The 14,446-nt window shown below is 36.7% G+C and overlaps 1 protein-coding gene across 1 annotated transcript in view; it reads left to right on the top strand.

Annotated features, from left to right (window-relative positions):
* Positions 1-14,446, top strand: part of GRM1 (glutamate metabotropic receptor 1) — a 173,502-nt gene that overhangs the window by 131,451 nt on the left and 27,605 nt on the right. The window contains exons 4-6 of the mRNA XM_065731770.1: positions 1,447-1,693; positions 7,719-7,887; positions 9,778-9,904. Coding sequence (XP_065587842.1) covers positions 1,447-1,693; positions 7,719-7,887; positions 9,778-9,904 — 543 coding nt within the window. The remainder of the gene's footprint in view (positions 1-1,446; positions 1,694-7,718; positions 7,888-9,777; positions 9,905-14,446) is intronic.

A 14,446-nucleotide genomic window follows, 5' to 3' on the forward strand; every position in this document is an offset into this window, starting at 1 on the left:
GCTCTTCATCTACTTGCTACTGAAGGCTTCATGACAAAGAGAACTGCAGTGCTGAGCTCAGGATCTTTCCACCTCTCTGTCCCATCAGGATGGAGACCATACTCATTCTCTGTCTACAGCCAGGCAGGTGTGCTAAATTCACAGACTGTTAGTCCTATGGGACTAATCAACAGATAAAAGAAAAGAAACTGAGAAGTCCTTCCAGATCAGAGTCTTTCCTAAGGGTGAATGTAAGGAGATCTTCATTATCTGCTTTGAAAGACATACAAAATCTTCATTAGGAGAAGGAACTGTTTTTTAACTTGAAAATTTCTCTGAACTTATAGATTTTCCTCTTTTCTTTGTACTAGAATGACAGCTACCTTCTTCAACCTGGGTTCGAGAAGTGTCAGTTAACACCTAGTCTCTCACACATCCTACTTCTCCAGCCCAGACAAGGTGTTACTGTGTCTAAGTACCAGAGACTGGATTGCAAATGCCTGTTAACACCGAGTAATGTGGGAGGCCCACAGATAGCAGCATCTTGCAGCTTGGAGCATATTGAGAGAGAATGACTCAGTGGAAGGAAAACAAAACAGGGAGGTTTCTTGTTCCCCCAGCCCTCAGGACCTGTGTGGTTCAGGCTTCTGTGACTCAGGGTTAGTGCTGGCAGCATCCAGCAGCTCGTGACAGGAAATAGGGGACGGTCTGACCCCCACGGGGTCTGGCTTGAGATGCAGCCACAAACGGCACCCTCTGGCAGGGCCTGAGCATCAGCAGATCAGAGCTAAAACCTTCACAAGGGAAAAGCCTTCACTGCCACATTGTTTCTGGTCAGTGGACAGAGACTTGTATGTCTGCTCTTGCTGGATCTTCTGAGCTGCAGTTACATAAAATGCCTTTTAGTGTTACATACTTCCTCAGACTTTCTGTAGCAAATAATAATTGGCTTCCCCACTACTGCTTTCAGCTAACATTAATAGTTCTGGTAACTTGAGAAGTGTTGCTGATTTACATTGTTTGCTTACTTCCATTGGAAGGACATTGCTACGCTGGCCCTCTAAGCTATGAGATTTAAAAATAAGTAAATAAAACAGTTCTTCAACTGTGACAAAAATCAAACTTCAAAGTTGCATCCTTCTGATGCTGAGCTGCTTAGCCCTTTTTAGCATAAGCAACATTGTGGAATGATAAACAGAAATTCTCAAAAGAGCAAATTAAAGCTGACAATTTCATTAAGTTGTGGTTTTGTCTAATGCCATTTCATTTCACTTTCAGTGAATTAAAGATTTATGACAAATATATTTAATCCCCTCCTTACAATTTGTTTATATTTCTAAATATTCATAATAGGAATAAAAACAAACAAACAAACAAGCAAACAAAAACCTTTCTCTCTTACTGCTTTTTTTGTATATTCTCCTTGTTTTCGTGTTTATAATAATATTTCTATTTTTACTATTTTAGGCAATGAAAGCCTAGAAGAAAACTATGTTCAGGACAGTAAAATGGGATTCGTCATCAATGCTATATATGCTATGGCTCATGGACTCCAGAATATGCATCATTCCCTTTGTCCAGGACACGTTGGGCTGTGTGATGCTATGAAGCCAATTGATGGAAGCAAACTCTTGGAATTTCTCCTCAAGTCCACATTCATTGGTGTTTCTGGAGAAGAAGTTTGGTTTGATGAAAAGGGAGATGCCCCAGGAAGGTAAAGAAAAGTTACATCTCAGCATGTTATACCAGATACTGGGAAGAGGGTGTTGGTGCTGGTTTGGTTTTCTTTGTCTGCTTAGCTAAAGCACACAGTTAAGCACACTATGAGACAGAAGCAGAGTTATCTGGGTGAATCTTACTAGTAGATAGAAATAGCACTGATGACACATGATAAATTGATAACTACAGATTCTATTGGGATAAGAGTTACAGTAAAGCTTGTAACATTTCTAGTGTTTTGGGAGAGGACAGTCTATGTATCTCAAAGATTTTTGTTGTCTGAACTAGTAATGGGCTCAGCACTAGTGCTTTAATATGGACAAGTGGTTGGAGTTTAATGAAGTATTTGCTTGCTGAAATTTTGAAGTTAGGGCTGTAGAGCATATCCTTTTCCAACTGGAACTCAGCTGCTCCATGTGCCCCAGGACACAACAATGCATCCATGCCAGAAAGTGTTTAGTTTTGCTTGCTGAACTCCTGTGTGCTCTCCTTAACTAATTTCAAATAAATTCAGCTATCTCAGAATTCAAAGACAGGTCAGAGTAGAGCAAGATAAGTTTGTGTTTGTGTTTCCCAAAAAGTACTGTACTTCTCCCATTTGGGGTCCAATAGATTCTAGCTGTGGTAGCTGCTACTGTTGACATCCCTCTCTCCCTCCCTCAAAAGACAGTGTCTACCCCAAGCAATGAGAGAGATAGCAACATGTGGAATTGGCCTTCACCTTTATATCTCTTGTGGAAGACAGCTGACAAATTCTTTCCTCTTCATTTAGGTTTGTAGGCTCTGTCCAATGATTTTAAATGAGACATCTCCCAGATTAATTTCTTTATTTATTTATAATAAACTTAATTCAGCTGCTGATGCACATGATCCATTATTAACTGAATTCTGCTCAGAGGTTTCTTCATTTTAGTTAGTTTTCCTACTGAGTTATTAAAGTGTTATAAAAGACTCTCTCACTCCATCTTTGGGCTTATTGCATAAATGCACTTGAGTGCTAACATTGCACAAAAACAGTGCTCTGGAATAAACAAGAGTTTGCAGCCTTCAAAGAATATTTGCAAGACACGATGGCTTTAAAGCAATTTGTTATCAAAACTAATTAACTTTTCTACTATTCTTTACATTGGTTGTTGCATTTAGGTAATATATGCATTTAAACAGCTTATTACATTTAGAATAAGAAAAAGCTGGTCAATTTGGTCTTGTTTCTCACTGAATACTGCATGCTGTAGATTTTTTTAGTTAAAGATGTAGATGATCTAGGTCAGACATTGAAATTAATGGGCAAGCAGTTCCTCACATTCTTACACATACATTTGACACGTATAAATCAGATCTTGGCACATATAGTTTAGATAACATTGAGAAAGTGATGCTTAGTGTAACTCTAAATTTACTACAAATTACTTATTTCCATAAAATCATTTGCATATTCTGATTTGTCTACCTTTTATGTATTTACTTTGATGATTAGATGCAATTTTCCAATTTTAGTGCAATCTTATTTATTATCTTGTCACCTGAGAGCATTTCCACAACTCTCATCAGTACAAATCCCAGAATTAGAACAGATGGTTCCTGAATTCAAAATATAGAAGGGTTTATATTGGGGTATTTTTTGAGTAAGTCAGGATGATAAAATTTATTCCTTCTATTTATTCCTTTGGTCTACAGTGTGGTTCTTTTTTTTTTCCTTCCCTTGCCTATTTAGAATTTGATGAGTTATTTTAGTTAATTTTTGTTCATCATTTATATTTTCACAGTTAGAAAGTTCAATCAATCTTTTTGTTATTCATACTGTAATCCTTCTATCATTCTGTAGTAATTATGACATGGACAATATCATATTTATGAATGAATATATATATATATGCAATGTGATCTGAAAAGCTGATTGGATCTTTGTATGCAAACAGTAGTTTATGCCCAGAGGTATGTGACTCTAGATTCATATTGATGTTGCCACAGCCCTACAAAGAAAAGGTCTCTTCAGACAAGTGAATGTGCCATGGCACTGTATGTAACCAAAAGATCATTTATACCTCAGCAAAACCAAAAACTACACATTGCATACAGTGTCTAAATATATCAGAGATAGATAGACAAATCAGAAATTGCCTGGTTTGTCAGCTCTTCTATGCCAATGCAAGAGGGTATCATTAAATATGCAAAAAGTTTTTCAATGTTAGGTTATTGTATCATGTAAACAAAAACTCCACAGGATGGAATAAAGCAGTGTTCCTTCTTAGAAGCTAGCAATTGTTTGCAAGATCTGTGAGTTTCTTTGAGCAGCAGTCTCTCATAACCCCCTGGTTACACTAATCATGGTTAGAGAAGGTAGAGATGCCTGCAGTTATGTTTTCCTGGCATTCATACAGTTCCCTGTTTTGAATCCTTTACAGCTCTGTCAAAGCTTAAGCATTTGTTTAGATATAACTTTTTTCTATCTCAGGCCAATTTATACTTTCAAGCTTTTATAAAAATGAGATTTGAAATCATGAGGCAATTTTGAAAGGTTTATTTCTTTGTATGGAATCTTTTTGTTGGAGAACATTTATGCAGAACTGTGAAGCAGAGCTTTATCAGAAGGGCACAAATGCAGTCACTTAACTGACTGTACTGCCTCCAGGAAAAAATGACCTGGATACAGCTCTGGAAAAGAGACAACATTACGTGCTCCCTCTACTGCCATTAAGAATATGCTTGTAAAATTGCTGAAGTTTTGACATTCACTGAGTACATCCCTATTACTTTCTTAATAGTAATCATGTCACCCAAATTCTCAGAAAGGCTGCAGAAGGCATCAGGGATGCAGGAATCCACACCATATCCTTCTTCGGGCCTTTGCAAGGAGATATATGCATTTTGTGACTGAACATTTTGTGACTGAAAATCTACTTGTCTGTTCTAGTGTGTCTACTTTCATCTTATGGCTACTATGAAGAAACTTTCCTCCCAGGGACAATTTGTAGAGATCCCTGACTGTAAAAATCTGAGAGGAGTTGTCTCTAGTCCTAACACTGGGTCTTTCATGTGTTCGTGAGCTAAAAGAAATGTTGCTCATTTTATCCTGACTAAACTTAGTTTTAGATGTGTATAACACTCCAGTAGTTGCTCTGGTTTTAAACATGGTTATTCTATTGAATAACCCAATGTTTTGAGTAAATTATCGATGCATAGTACAAAGACTCAAAATACACAGAGGGAATGCAGGGCATATATAGTTGGTTGTTTTGGACTTTGAATCCATGGGTGGTTCTTTAGGCCAGTTACAACCCAACATTGATTAGTGTTGATGTTGGCCATTTCACCCTCCAGAATACCAAACTTAATGTCAACACAGGTGTTATGACTCTTGAGCAAGGTACCTTCAGCTATCTCAGGCTAATCAGAGTTTGTTTCAGAGTATGAATGTGACCGTGACCAGCTCACAAACTGGTCCATCTCAAAAGAAACTTGTTTACATGATTACAACACACTGGTCATGGCATTTCCCAATATATGTGAGAAGTTCTTGCATTTAAAAAAGTGTTCATTTTCTTAAATGCAGAAAGTTGTCATAGTTTCTGTAAATGCTGCCATATATGTGTGATGTCCAGCTGCCTCTATGATTCTCTCTTTCTTAGAGCTTCATAGCTCTTGTCAAACCCACTTATTTTGAGATAATCATTTTTAGCTTGGACATGGGTCAAAACTCTCAAGGTCGTATCTGTGTATATGGGGGAACGGTGATAGAAGGAGGTACTGAAACACTGAATTTGTCCTTAGTCAAAGAACAATTTTTTCATTAAAGAAAAGAAGATAAGTATGAAGAACTTATGCCTGCCTCCATAGCAAATGTATTTGTTAGATCACGTTCTTCCACTTAAAATTCAAGCTAAATATCAAAGCTACAAGCATTGTACTACAATTTGTCATATGCAAGACTACATGAGATCTTGTAGTCTTCATACTTCATTCTTTGACATATAACTGATAGAAAAGGGAACAGTGTCATCAGAAAACATAAGAATGGCTTTCAACCTAAAATAAAATCATATCCTTGAATTTTCCAGTTCTTGACTGATATTACTGTAATGCCACTCTATGCTTCATAGTGTATCTTATTGAAAATGAAAAGAATTTGTGTAGGCTTGAAAAATCCATTAAGGGAATATGAAGTTTTAGTAATCTTTTTTTTTCCTTCCTGTATTCATTTTCCAGCCCATAGTAAGTTATTTTGTATTGGTCTAATTCAAGATCATACTAAAAACCGAGTAGGTTGTGCTTACTAGAAAGAACCATCTACATTCCTGTTCAATTACTCCTGTTTATTTAATCTACATTGTAAAGCACCCTGCTGTTACTGCTTCTTGCTATTCTGAAAAAGTCCTTTTTATGTTATATCTTTGTAAGAAATGAGAGATAAGAATTGTTTTCTAATGACTTTGAAATTTACTCCTTCTCTTAGCAACTCCTCGGTTAACAGCCAATTGCCAACCACACAGCTGCAGAGCTGGTTTTTGTACCTGTTTGGAGCTCTATTGAAATCAGTGGTGAGAGTTCCTTTTCCTGTGCAAATCAGCAAATCTGTGCAGTGGCACTGACATTGTCTGAGTATGCATATTTACAAGACTGAGATCTAAATAGAGTTTTAAGTAGACATTTTAAAAAATCATCTTTCAGTAGAGCGGTCTCAAAGATTCAGTTAACAAAACTGGGCATCTAGAGAATAATTCTGCACCTTTCCTCTGTGAACTACTGAGTTGAAATTTTGCAAATTTGAACCTCACAGGGAAAAGAGAAAGCATTGGATATTACTCCCTGTTTGCCTAGAACCAAACATCTCAGTTTTATTTATAGCTCGTACTTTACCTTTTATTCCTAATGCGTGTACAGATTGGCAACACTCACTACAAACTAAAGAATATACTGTTCTGAGACAATCCAGTAAGGAAAAACAAGGCAGTGAATACCAGATTTGTAAAACAGAAAATGCTGATTTCTGGTTTGCAGCTCTTTTTTTCCTCTCTCATGCATACCTTCCACCTAACTCTCATCTTCAGAGACCATCCGGTTGGTTCATCCTCTTTTGTGGTTCTTCCTGCCTGTGCTCTCTTCACTACTCATTCTCACATTCTTGCTTATTTCCTATTATGAAATTACTACAATTAATCATTGCTTTGCACAAACCATATTCTGTGAGTAAAAGAAGAAACTGAACACTTAGAAGTAAATGGTATGCACACACATTAGGCCTAACAAATAAGGGGCAATGATGGAGACAGGGAACCAGAGTGCTTTTTGCAGCAGTTTTATGTTTCCTTTATATTAGCCTTTGGAAGTTCTGTCTTACTTGCCTATGGGAAGGAAGTTAATATTGTGGCAGGGTTTCAAACTTTTCACATCAATCTCACTGATCTGGATAATGCAACTGGTGCCTGTAGTTAAGGTATGACCTACTAGTTTAGTTAGAGTACTTTTACTTCAGGGTTTACAACAGGAGCTATACTGCAGGCAGCTTGTGTGTATCCAACAACTCAGTGTTAAAGACTCTGAAAAATGGCTGAACAATGCCTCATCCAAACAGTGCTTACATGTGAATTTTTAGCAGTTTACTGTCTTTGGTGTATAGTTCTTCCTGGGCTCACAGTTCTTTTACCTGCAGTTCTCTGTAAATGGGACAGGCAACAAATAATAACATGGCAATCCGAGATGTTATTTGCTGTGATTCTACTGCTGGAACAGGCTGCCCAGAGAGGTTGTGGATGTCCCATCCCTAGAGGTGTTCAAGGCCAGATTGAATGGGCCCTGGGCTGCCTGGTCTAATATTAAATGGGGAGGTTGGTGGCCCTGCCTGTGGCAGGGGGGCTGGAGATTCATGATCCTTGAGGTCCCTTACAACTCAGGCCATTCTGTGATTCTGTGATACTGCAAATCCTGAAGTATTCAGTGTTTCTGGGAAACTATAGTCCACAGTAAAATTTGATCCTTCATGTTGCAGGACAGTGACATTCTTTCTATTTTTTCCTTTGAAGGTATGACATTATGAACCTGCAGTACATAGAGCCCAACCGCTATGACTATGTCCTCATTGGAACTTGGCACGAGGGTGTCCTCAACATTGATGACTACAGGATTCAGATGAACAAGAGTGGAATGGTCCGATCAGTGTGCAGTGAGCCTTGCTTGAAGGGGCAGATTAAGGTGTGTTAGACTCTTTCTGCCATAAAAATGTGAATTACCTGGCAGTGCTCTTTCACTAAACGCATGCAATCATCTTTCAAGACAAAGGACGTGTAAGTTAGAGCTTCATCTTCTATGAGAAAACCAAAAGTACAGAAAAACAGATCAACATTTTACTCTTACAGACCCATAAAAAGGCTCAGGTTTTCTAAAACTGCCACTGTAGTGACACAGAATCTTCCAGGATGACAAGATTGGAATTAAATTTCACCTTGTATGAGAAAGGACAAAATTTTCACTTAGTCATTGCCTACAATGGTCTGTTGGTCTGTGGTTGGAATTCACTTGAAGGCCAATCCTTAAAATAATGTAACCAGTGTGAATCCAGTGTTTTGTTTCAACAATAACATCTACAAGAAAAAATAAATAAATTAAAAAAATAAACAAAAAAACTCTGTTTGTACCTCGTGTTTGCAACAGGAGGTATGGAAACAAAAATGAAATCACAAACAGTAACATTTGAGTCATGCAACAAATATTTTGCCACCTGCCATGTGTGGATGACATAAAGACATGTTCTACCACTATCACAATATTATGGTTTCTGTAAGTATAAAACAGCAAGAAGCCCATTCAGAAATACCACCTTAGAAATGTTTTTTTAATTTTTAATTTCATACAATAGGCGTATTTGCAGCTTTTAAATTGTATATTGCTACTATAAGCAATTGATGATTGACTATTTGGCAAAGTATTAGTGAAATACTCCATCACACCTGGGGGGAAAGCAGTAATGGTATTTAACTGCCCTCCTTTCTCTGTTTTTGAGATCGTACAGTTTGTGTATATGTATATATGTAAACAACATACACACAGAATGCCAGCTTCAGCTCCCGTTGAAATCTATTGGACAATTTCCATAGAATGCAGGAGGAAATGTTATATCTTTGTAAGAAATGAAAAAAAACACAAACACACACAAAAAAGCCCATCATTCAATAAAGCAAAATCTTCTATTTCATTTAACTCTGCAAATTGATGGATACAAAGATCCTGGGTTGAAGGCTGGATTCCTCCTTTCTGACAGAGACAGAATCTTTGTTGGAGCTCAAGATATCCTTAACCTATCTTGCATCCCCCACATATGGAAACTAGCAGACAAGATGGAACAATTTTCGACATCAGGTCATTGCAGTTAGCAGTATTCATATGAGAGAAAGATACAGTTTTCAGGGACATTTGTCTCCAAAAGAGCTGTTCTGGACTATGCCCTTGGTCACCACATACTGATTTTATTTTCTACTAGAACACAATGCATACTTTTTTAGTTTAATTTTTAATTTGCTCATATTTTAATTTCTATCTACACTGATGTGATGAGCCCCAAAGAGACTTCACTGTAAATTAGAATTTGAGTGTCTGTGCTTGTATCTATGCATATGTATAATAATACTATATATGTAAATGCATGAATCACTCTTTGTTCTAACCTTTGACTTGTTTACTGCTTTTTACTATGCAGTAGTAGATATTAATTGTGGGCTGGATGGTTTGTCCTGACCTCAACCATCTCCCAGGTTAGTCCTCTTATCAAGTTCGATTGGAAATGTAACACTGTGCCACTGTATCAAAATGAAAAATGGTTTTATACTTTCAACTCAGGAAAGACAAACAAACAAAAAAAAATATCAACCTAAAACAAAATGAAATTATCCTAAGAGATTATCCTTGAACATAATTTTTATTACAGAGAGGCAGCTACAAAATCAGGAATATTTCCCCGTTATTTGGAATTTCCCATATGCAGAAATCCTGTCATATTTTAAACAATGAAGGCAGTATCCATTTACTTTGGCAAGTTTTGTGCTGTCTTACAGAGGATCATTGCTGAGGGTATGTTTTGCATTACAGGTGATCAGGAAAGGAGAAGTGAGCTGCTGCTGGATTTGCACTGCTTGCAAAGAGAATGAATTTGTTCAGGATGAATTCACTTGTAAAGCCTGTGAACTTGGCTGGTGGCCGAATGCTGAACTGACAGGTAGGGAAGTGTCCCTCTAAATAGATTCTCATTTGACAGGATACAATAACAATGGTGTGTGTTGAGGAGTAAGGTGTTAACATGCAAAGATGTTAAAAGAAAAAACTTAAACACATATCTTAGTGAAGGTTAGGTTGAAATGTGCTATACTGTTTGGCTCAGTACAACAGCAGTGACAATAAAGACAGTGAAATTTGTACCAAGGCAAAATGACTTACACTGTCTGTGCTCCCCTTTCAGTTAACATAAGCATTAATAAAGCTGCTAAAAATACTAATGAATGTAGCAGAATTTGCTGCTATTTTAGCAGCAATAATCACAAGAGCTCAGAGCATCATTGTTAGATTGACTTGATATGCTTTCTGCTCATTCTATCATGCAATTAGTAATACTTTATTTGGAATTTCTGGGCTTTCAGTAACTATCAGAATTTCCTTTAGTGTAAATATCATTCTCTCTGCACCCACCACTAAAGGGAACATCTACATAATCCTAAGTAAGACAGAAAAAAAGAAAGGGAAAATTTGGAAAAGGAGAGTGAGAATTTGTCTTCCTAGTGCATACGCTTTGAGTGAATTGTATGCTATAGCATCTTTCTCTTATTTTGTACCCATTAAGATAAACTGCCCACACCTGCTCTGAGCTCTGCAGTAACCATTACTTCAAAGAAATAGATGTGATGCCATGAAAAGTACCACCTTCACCTTGGATGCTGCTTTGCAAAGATCTTACCCCATGTTGCATCTGCAGATTTTCATTACAAGGGTGTCATAGTCAAAGAAACTATCTGACTGTGTAGCTGAAGAGCAGCCATACAACTTATCACATCACTGTACTTTAATATAACTAGGTGGCACCTAGATGTTGCTGCAGAACTAAACTCATAGGCAAAATAATGTTAAGGAAATTCAGTGAAGTCAAGTGAACTTTCAGGGGGTTTCTTCTGGGAGGGAAAGCTGGCCACTTCTCCAGCTAAAAATGCATTATAAATCACACACATACACACACGCATACACACTAAAAAAAACACAGGAAAATTTGAGCCATTGCCTATCTTGTAAAGTTTCTTTTTTTTCCTTTTTTTTTTTGTTTGTTTATGTTTGTTTGTTTGTTTGTTTGAGTATTAGTTTGTTTAAATGGAAAATAAGATACGATCATGTCCCAGATATGTGTGCATTTATATCCTGCAACTCTCACTCAAATAGTCCCTCTCCCTCTCTTAGTGTGATGTGCAACTGAACCTCTTTCAGCAAGATTTGTCAGGATCTCAGTGATCATGCTCTTCTTTCAAGTTTCATGTAAATGGATTGCAGGAAGAGGAATCCTTATGAAATACCTTCTTTAAGGGTCACAGTTGCAGATCTTGTTTTTCTGAACACTAGAGTATCTACAGCATATAGAGTTCTGTATGTTGATTACCATAAAAGGTCAAATTCAACAGCACTGTTTAGGACACGTATGTCTGCTAGTGTTAAAGCAGATTTCCATACAGAACCTCACTCTGTTAGTCTTTGAGATTTGCAGAACTGTTTGTATCTACTATTCAGGGAAGAAAACTTGAGCTTCTTTTTAATCAATAAGGCAGAACAAGAACTTGGTGAGAGATCAATGTGCACTTGAGTGAATATGGCTCAGTGCTACCAGCTGCCCAAAATAGCTCAAAAGGGGGCATGTCAAAATGGCAGGCACTGCTGAAAAGAGTTGAAGAAAACATGAGTGCTGGAAAAAAATCTCAGGGGCACGTTGCAATCTATTAACTTTTAATGAAATCGGTAAGTGACCTGCTGATTTGTGTTTTTTCTCAGCAAGGAGACTGGGCTCCTGCTGTCCTAAAATTGCAGCAGCATCAGTCAGATGATGGCTTAGGCATTGGCTGATTTCCTAGAGAACTTCAAAATGGCAGATCGCTTCTGTACAGCTTCTTCATTCTATCTTATTGAGGGGAAATATTATTTTTAACCTGTCATCATTTACTTGAATTGCAATAGAAATTATGAAGTTTGAAGAGAAACTATTAGTATCCTACCATTTAGCAAAGGGAAATCGAACTAGATAAACTCTGGCTTTTGGGCTTTGCTGAAGTCTCCACTGGGACCTTTTAATTTGATTTTTTTTTTTCTTTCTAGTTTTTTTCCCGAATATGTTTCTGTAATTTTTTTTGTGTGTTGTTTTAATACCCTGCCAGTCACTGTAGCTTCTAAACACAGACATTAACATCTCGCATTCCAGATTGTTTTTCCCTTTGCCTTAAATCATAAATGCTAAACATGTATGCAGTTTTATTCACAATTTTCCATTATGGATAGACTTTGAAATTACTAGACCTTTTAGGAAACACTAATTGCATGCTAACCTCTTTCCCAAGACACACTTTTCAAGGTGCTGGTTCTTTCCATTTGAAACCAATCTATGCACTCAGCATTCCTTTCCTGACATTAAAAATTATTTTTAAATACAAAATATATTTTTTAGTTTACTTCCCCTAAAAACATGGTCAGTGAAGCGAGTCAGCAGGCATAAATGATACAAATTTTACATTTAACCTAACCCGACAAATGGTCACTAACAGTAGTACCTTATGATCTGCCAAGAAGAGCCATCCTTTACAGTATCATAAGCTGTATAATAACAGTGAATATCAAGCTAGTAAACCCAGTTTTCTTCATCTTTAATGAGCAGTAAAACAAGATAGGAAAGAAAGTTTTATAGAGCTACTATGAAATGAATCACCTGGGATGTATTAATGACCTCTGAAAACAACTTGGAGAATTGTATTGGTTTTGCAGTATGAATATAATTTTAAAAAGTAAAATAAAATAAAAAACCAGAAAAGATGAACATCGATTAGCTTTCTACTCAAAGAAATGATTCATGGTTAAACTGCAGGGACATTCATTAATAGATGAAAACTACCCAATAGCTTTTTACTATAAACTTTTAACTGTGAAGCCTTTGCTACTGATTATCTACTTTTAATTTTTTTTCTTTATATATATATATATATATATAATCTGTAAGTATACTATTTCCTGAGTATTCCCCCCCATCTCAACATGCTTACTGAGCCCACTGTCTCCTAGCTGGCAAATGATCCACCTTCACAGATGCTGACAACCAGTGACTATTTGCTGATATAAGCAGTGAAGGCACTTTTTTTTTGCAATCTTTGTAGCATATGTGGCTCTTGGGGCTTGTTGGTGCACAGGATCTGCACTGATATAACAAAACAGGATTCTAAAACCTTGCACAGGATAAGCTTAAAGCAATCAATATACTTACCTACATGCTGAATCAGCGCTACGACTCTGGACACATTGTTTAAGACAGAATGAGTGTGGCTTACATTGCTAAGTACATATTAAAATGTAAGCCTTCCAGCAACCACAGACACTCTTCTTGTTAAAGGAAAGAGCTTTGCATGTATTAATCAAAGAACAGACAGTTCACTTTTACATCAAACTGAGAGCCAATTCTTGCTCTGGGCAGCTGCAGTCAGTAGCCAGAGGCTCCTACTTCCAGTAAATACCTCTTCCATGATAACACTTCACCATAAAAATACTGATTGGAAAAACAGTCTCTCCTCACCTGCATGAAGCCTGAGCAAAATTCCTTTCCTTTATAAAATATGACCTTCTGATGCACGCACCATCATTCTTATTGTTCTTCATGATGTTCAGGTGATGCAGCATTACCTGTATTTAAGTCAGACCAGTAATTTTAGATACAAGGAGTTCAGAATATTAAGGCTTTTTTTTTTCAGTTCAAATGACATTGGAAGACATTAAAAGTTTGTGCAGAAATTTTCTATGTCAGGACATTGCCTCAGGCTGACTCTTTTAGTCTTTTTTGTCTTTTTTATAATTTCAACTAAACACTTTTTTTTTTTAATTTCAAACAATGATGTCACAACAAAATTTTGTTAGCTCAGCCCTGATCTGTACCTCAACTTACTTATTTTGCATTTAAAAGGGATGACTTCACATTTTGTTAAGAGTATCGTTGATAATATGTATATATATGTATATATATACATATTGGTCATCATGTGGAAGATGAACCTAGATTGAGAAGAGTTCTGAGTCTCAGAAGCTTTTAATTCATACAAGATGATTTCTGCAGATACGCATCATATTGATAAGGAAAAGGCTGAGTGTGGCTTTTCTCTTAACAGTTTCAGGATCTTAGTAAGACTCAACAATGAGGCAGAGTAAAAAAAAAAAACTTTATTTTTTCTTATAAAATTACCCTCAGAAATATGTACCATGTCTTTATTCATACTTTGATAAAGATTAAATTAACATGGGGAGATTAAAAGTTGCCACTCTGATTTGTAGTAATCCTGTGCCTGCTGAAATGAAGTGATGGTGCTGTGTGTCTGTGATCTGTTCCCAGCTCTGCTTTTGATGCTAGGCTTGTCAGCATGTTTACAGTGAAAATTAGAAGAAATTCTGTAAATCTCTTTTCTCTTTGTAGCATCATAAGCCAAGGTTTGACTCAGAATTTATGGCTATTTTTTGAAAATATTTCATCTAATCTTTCCCG

The sequence above is a fragment of the Cyrtonyx montezumae genome, unplaced genomic scaffold (genome assembly GCF_038088225.1).
Source record: "Cyrtonyx montezumae isolate F1298 unplaced genomic scaffold, pur_monq_1.0 scaffold_0, whole genome shotgun sequence".
NCBI classification, from domain to species: Eukaryota; Metazoa; Chordata; class Aves; order Galliformes; family Odontophoridae; genus Cyrtonyx; species Cyrtonyx montezumae.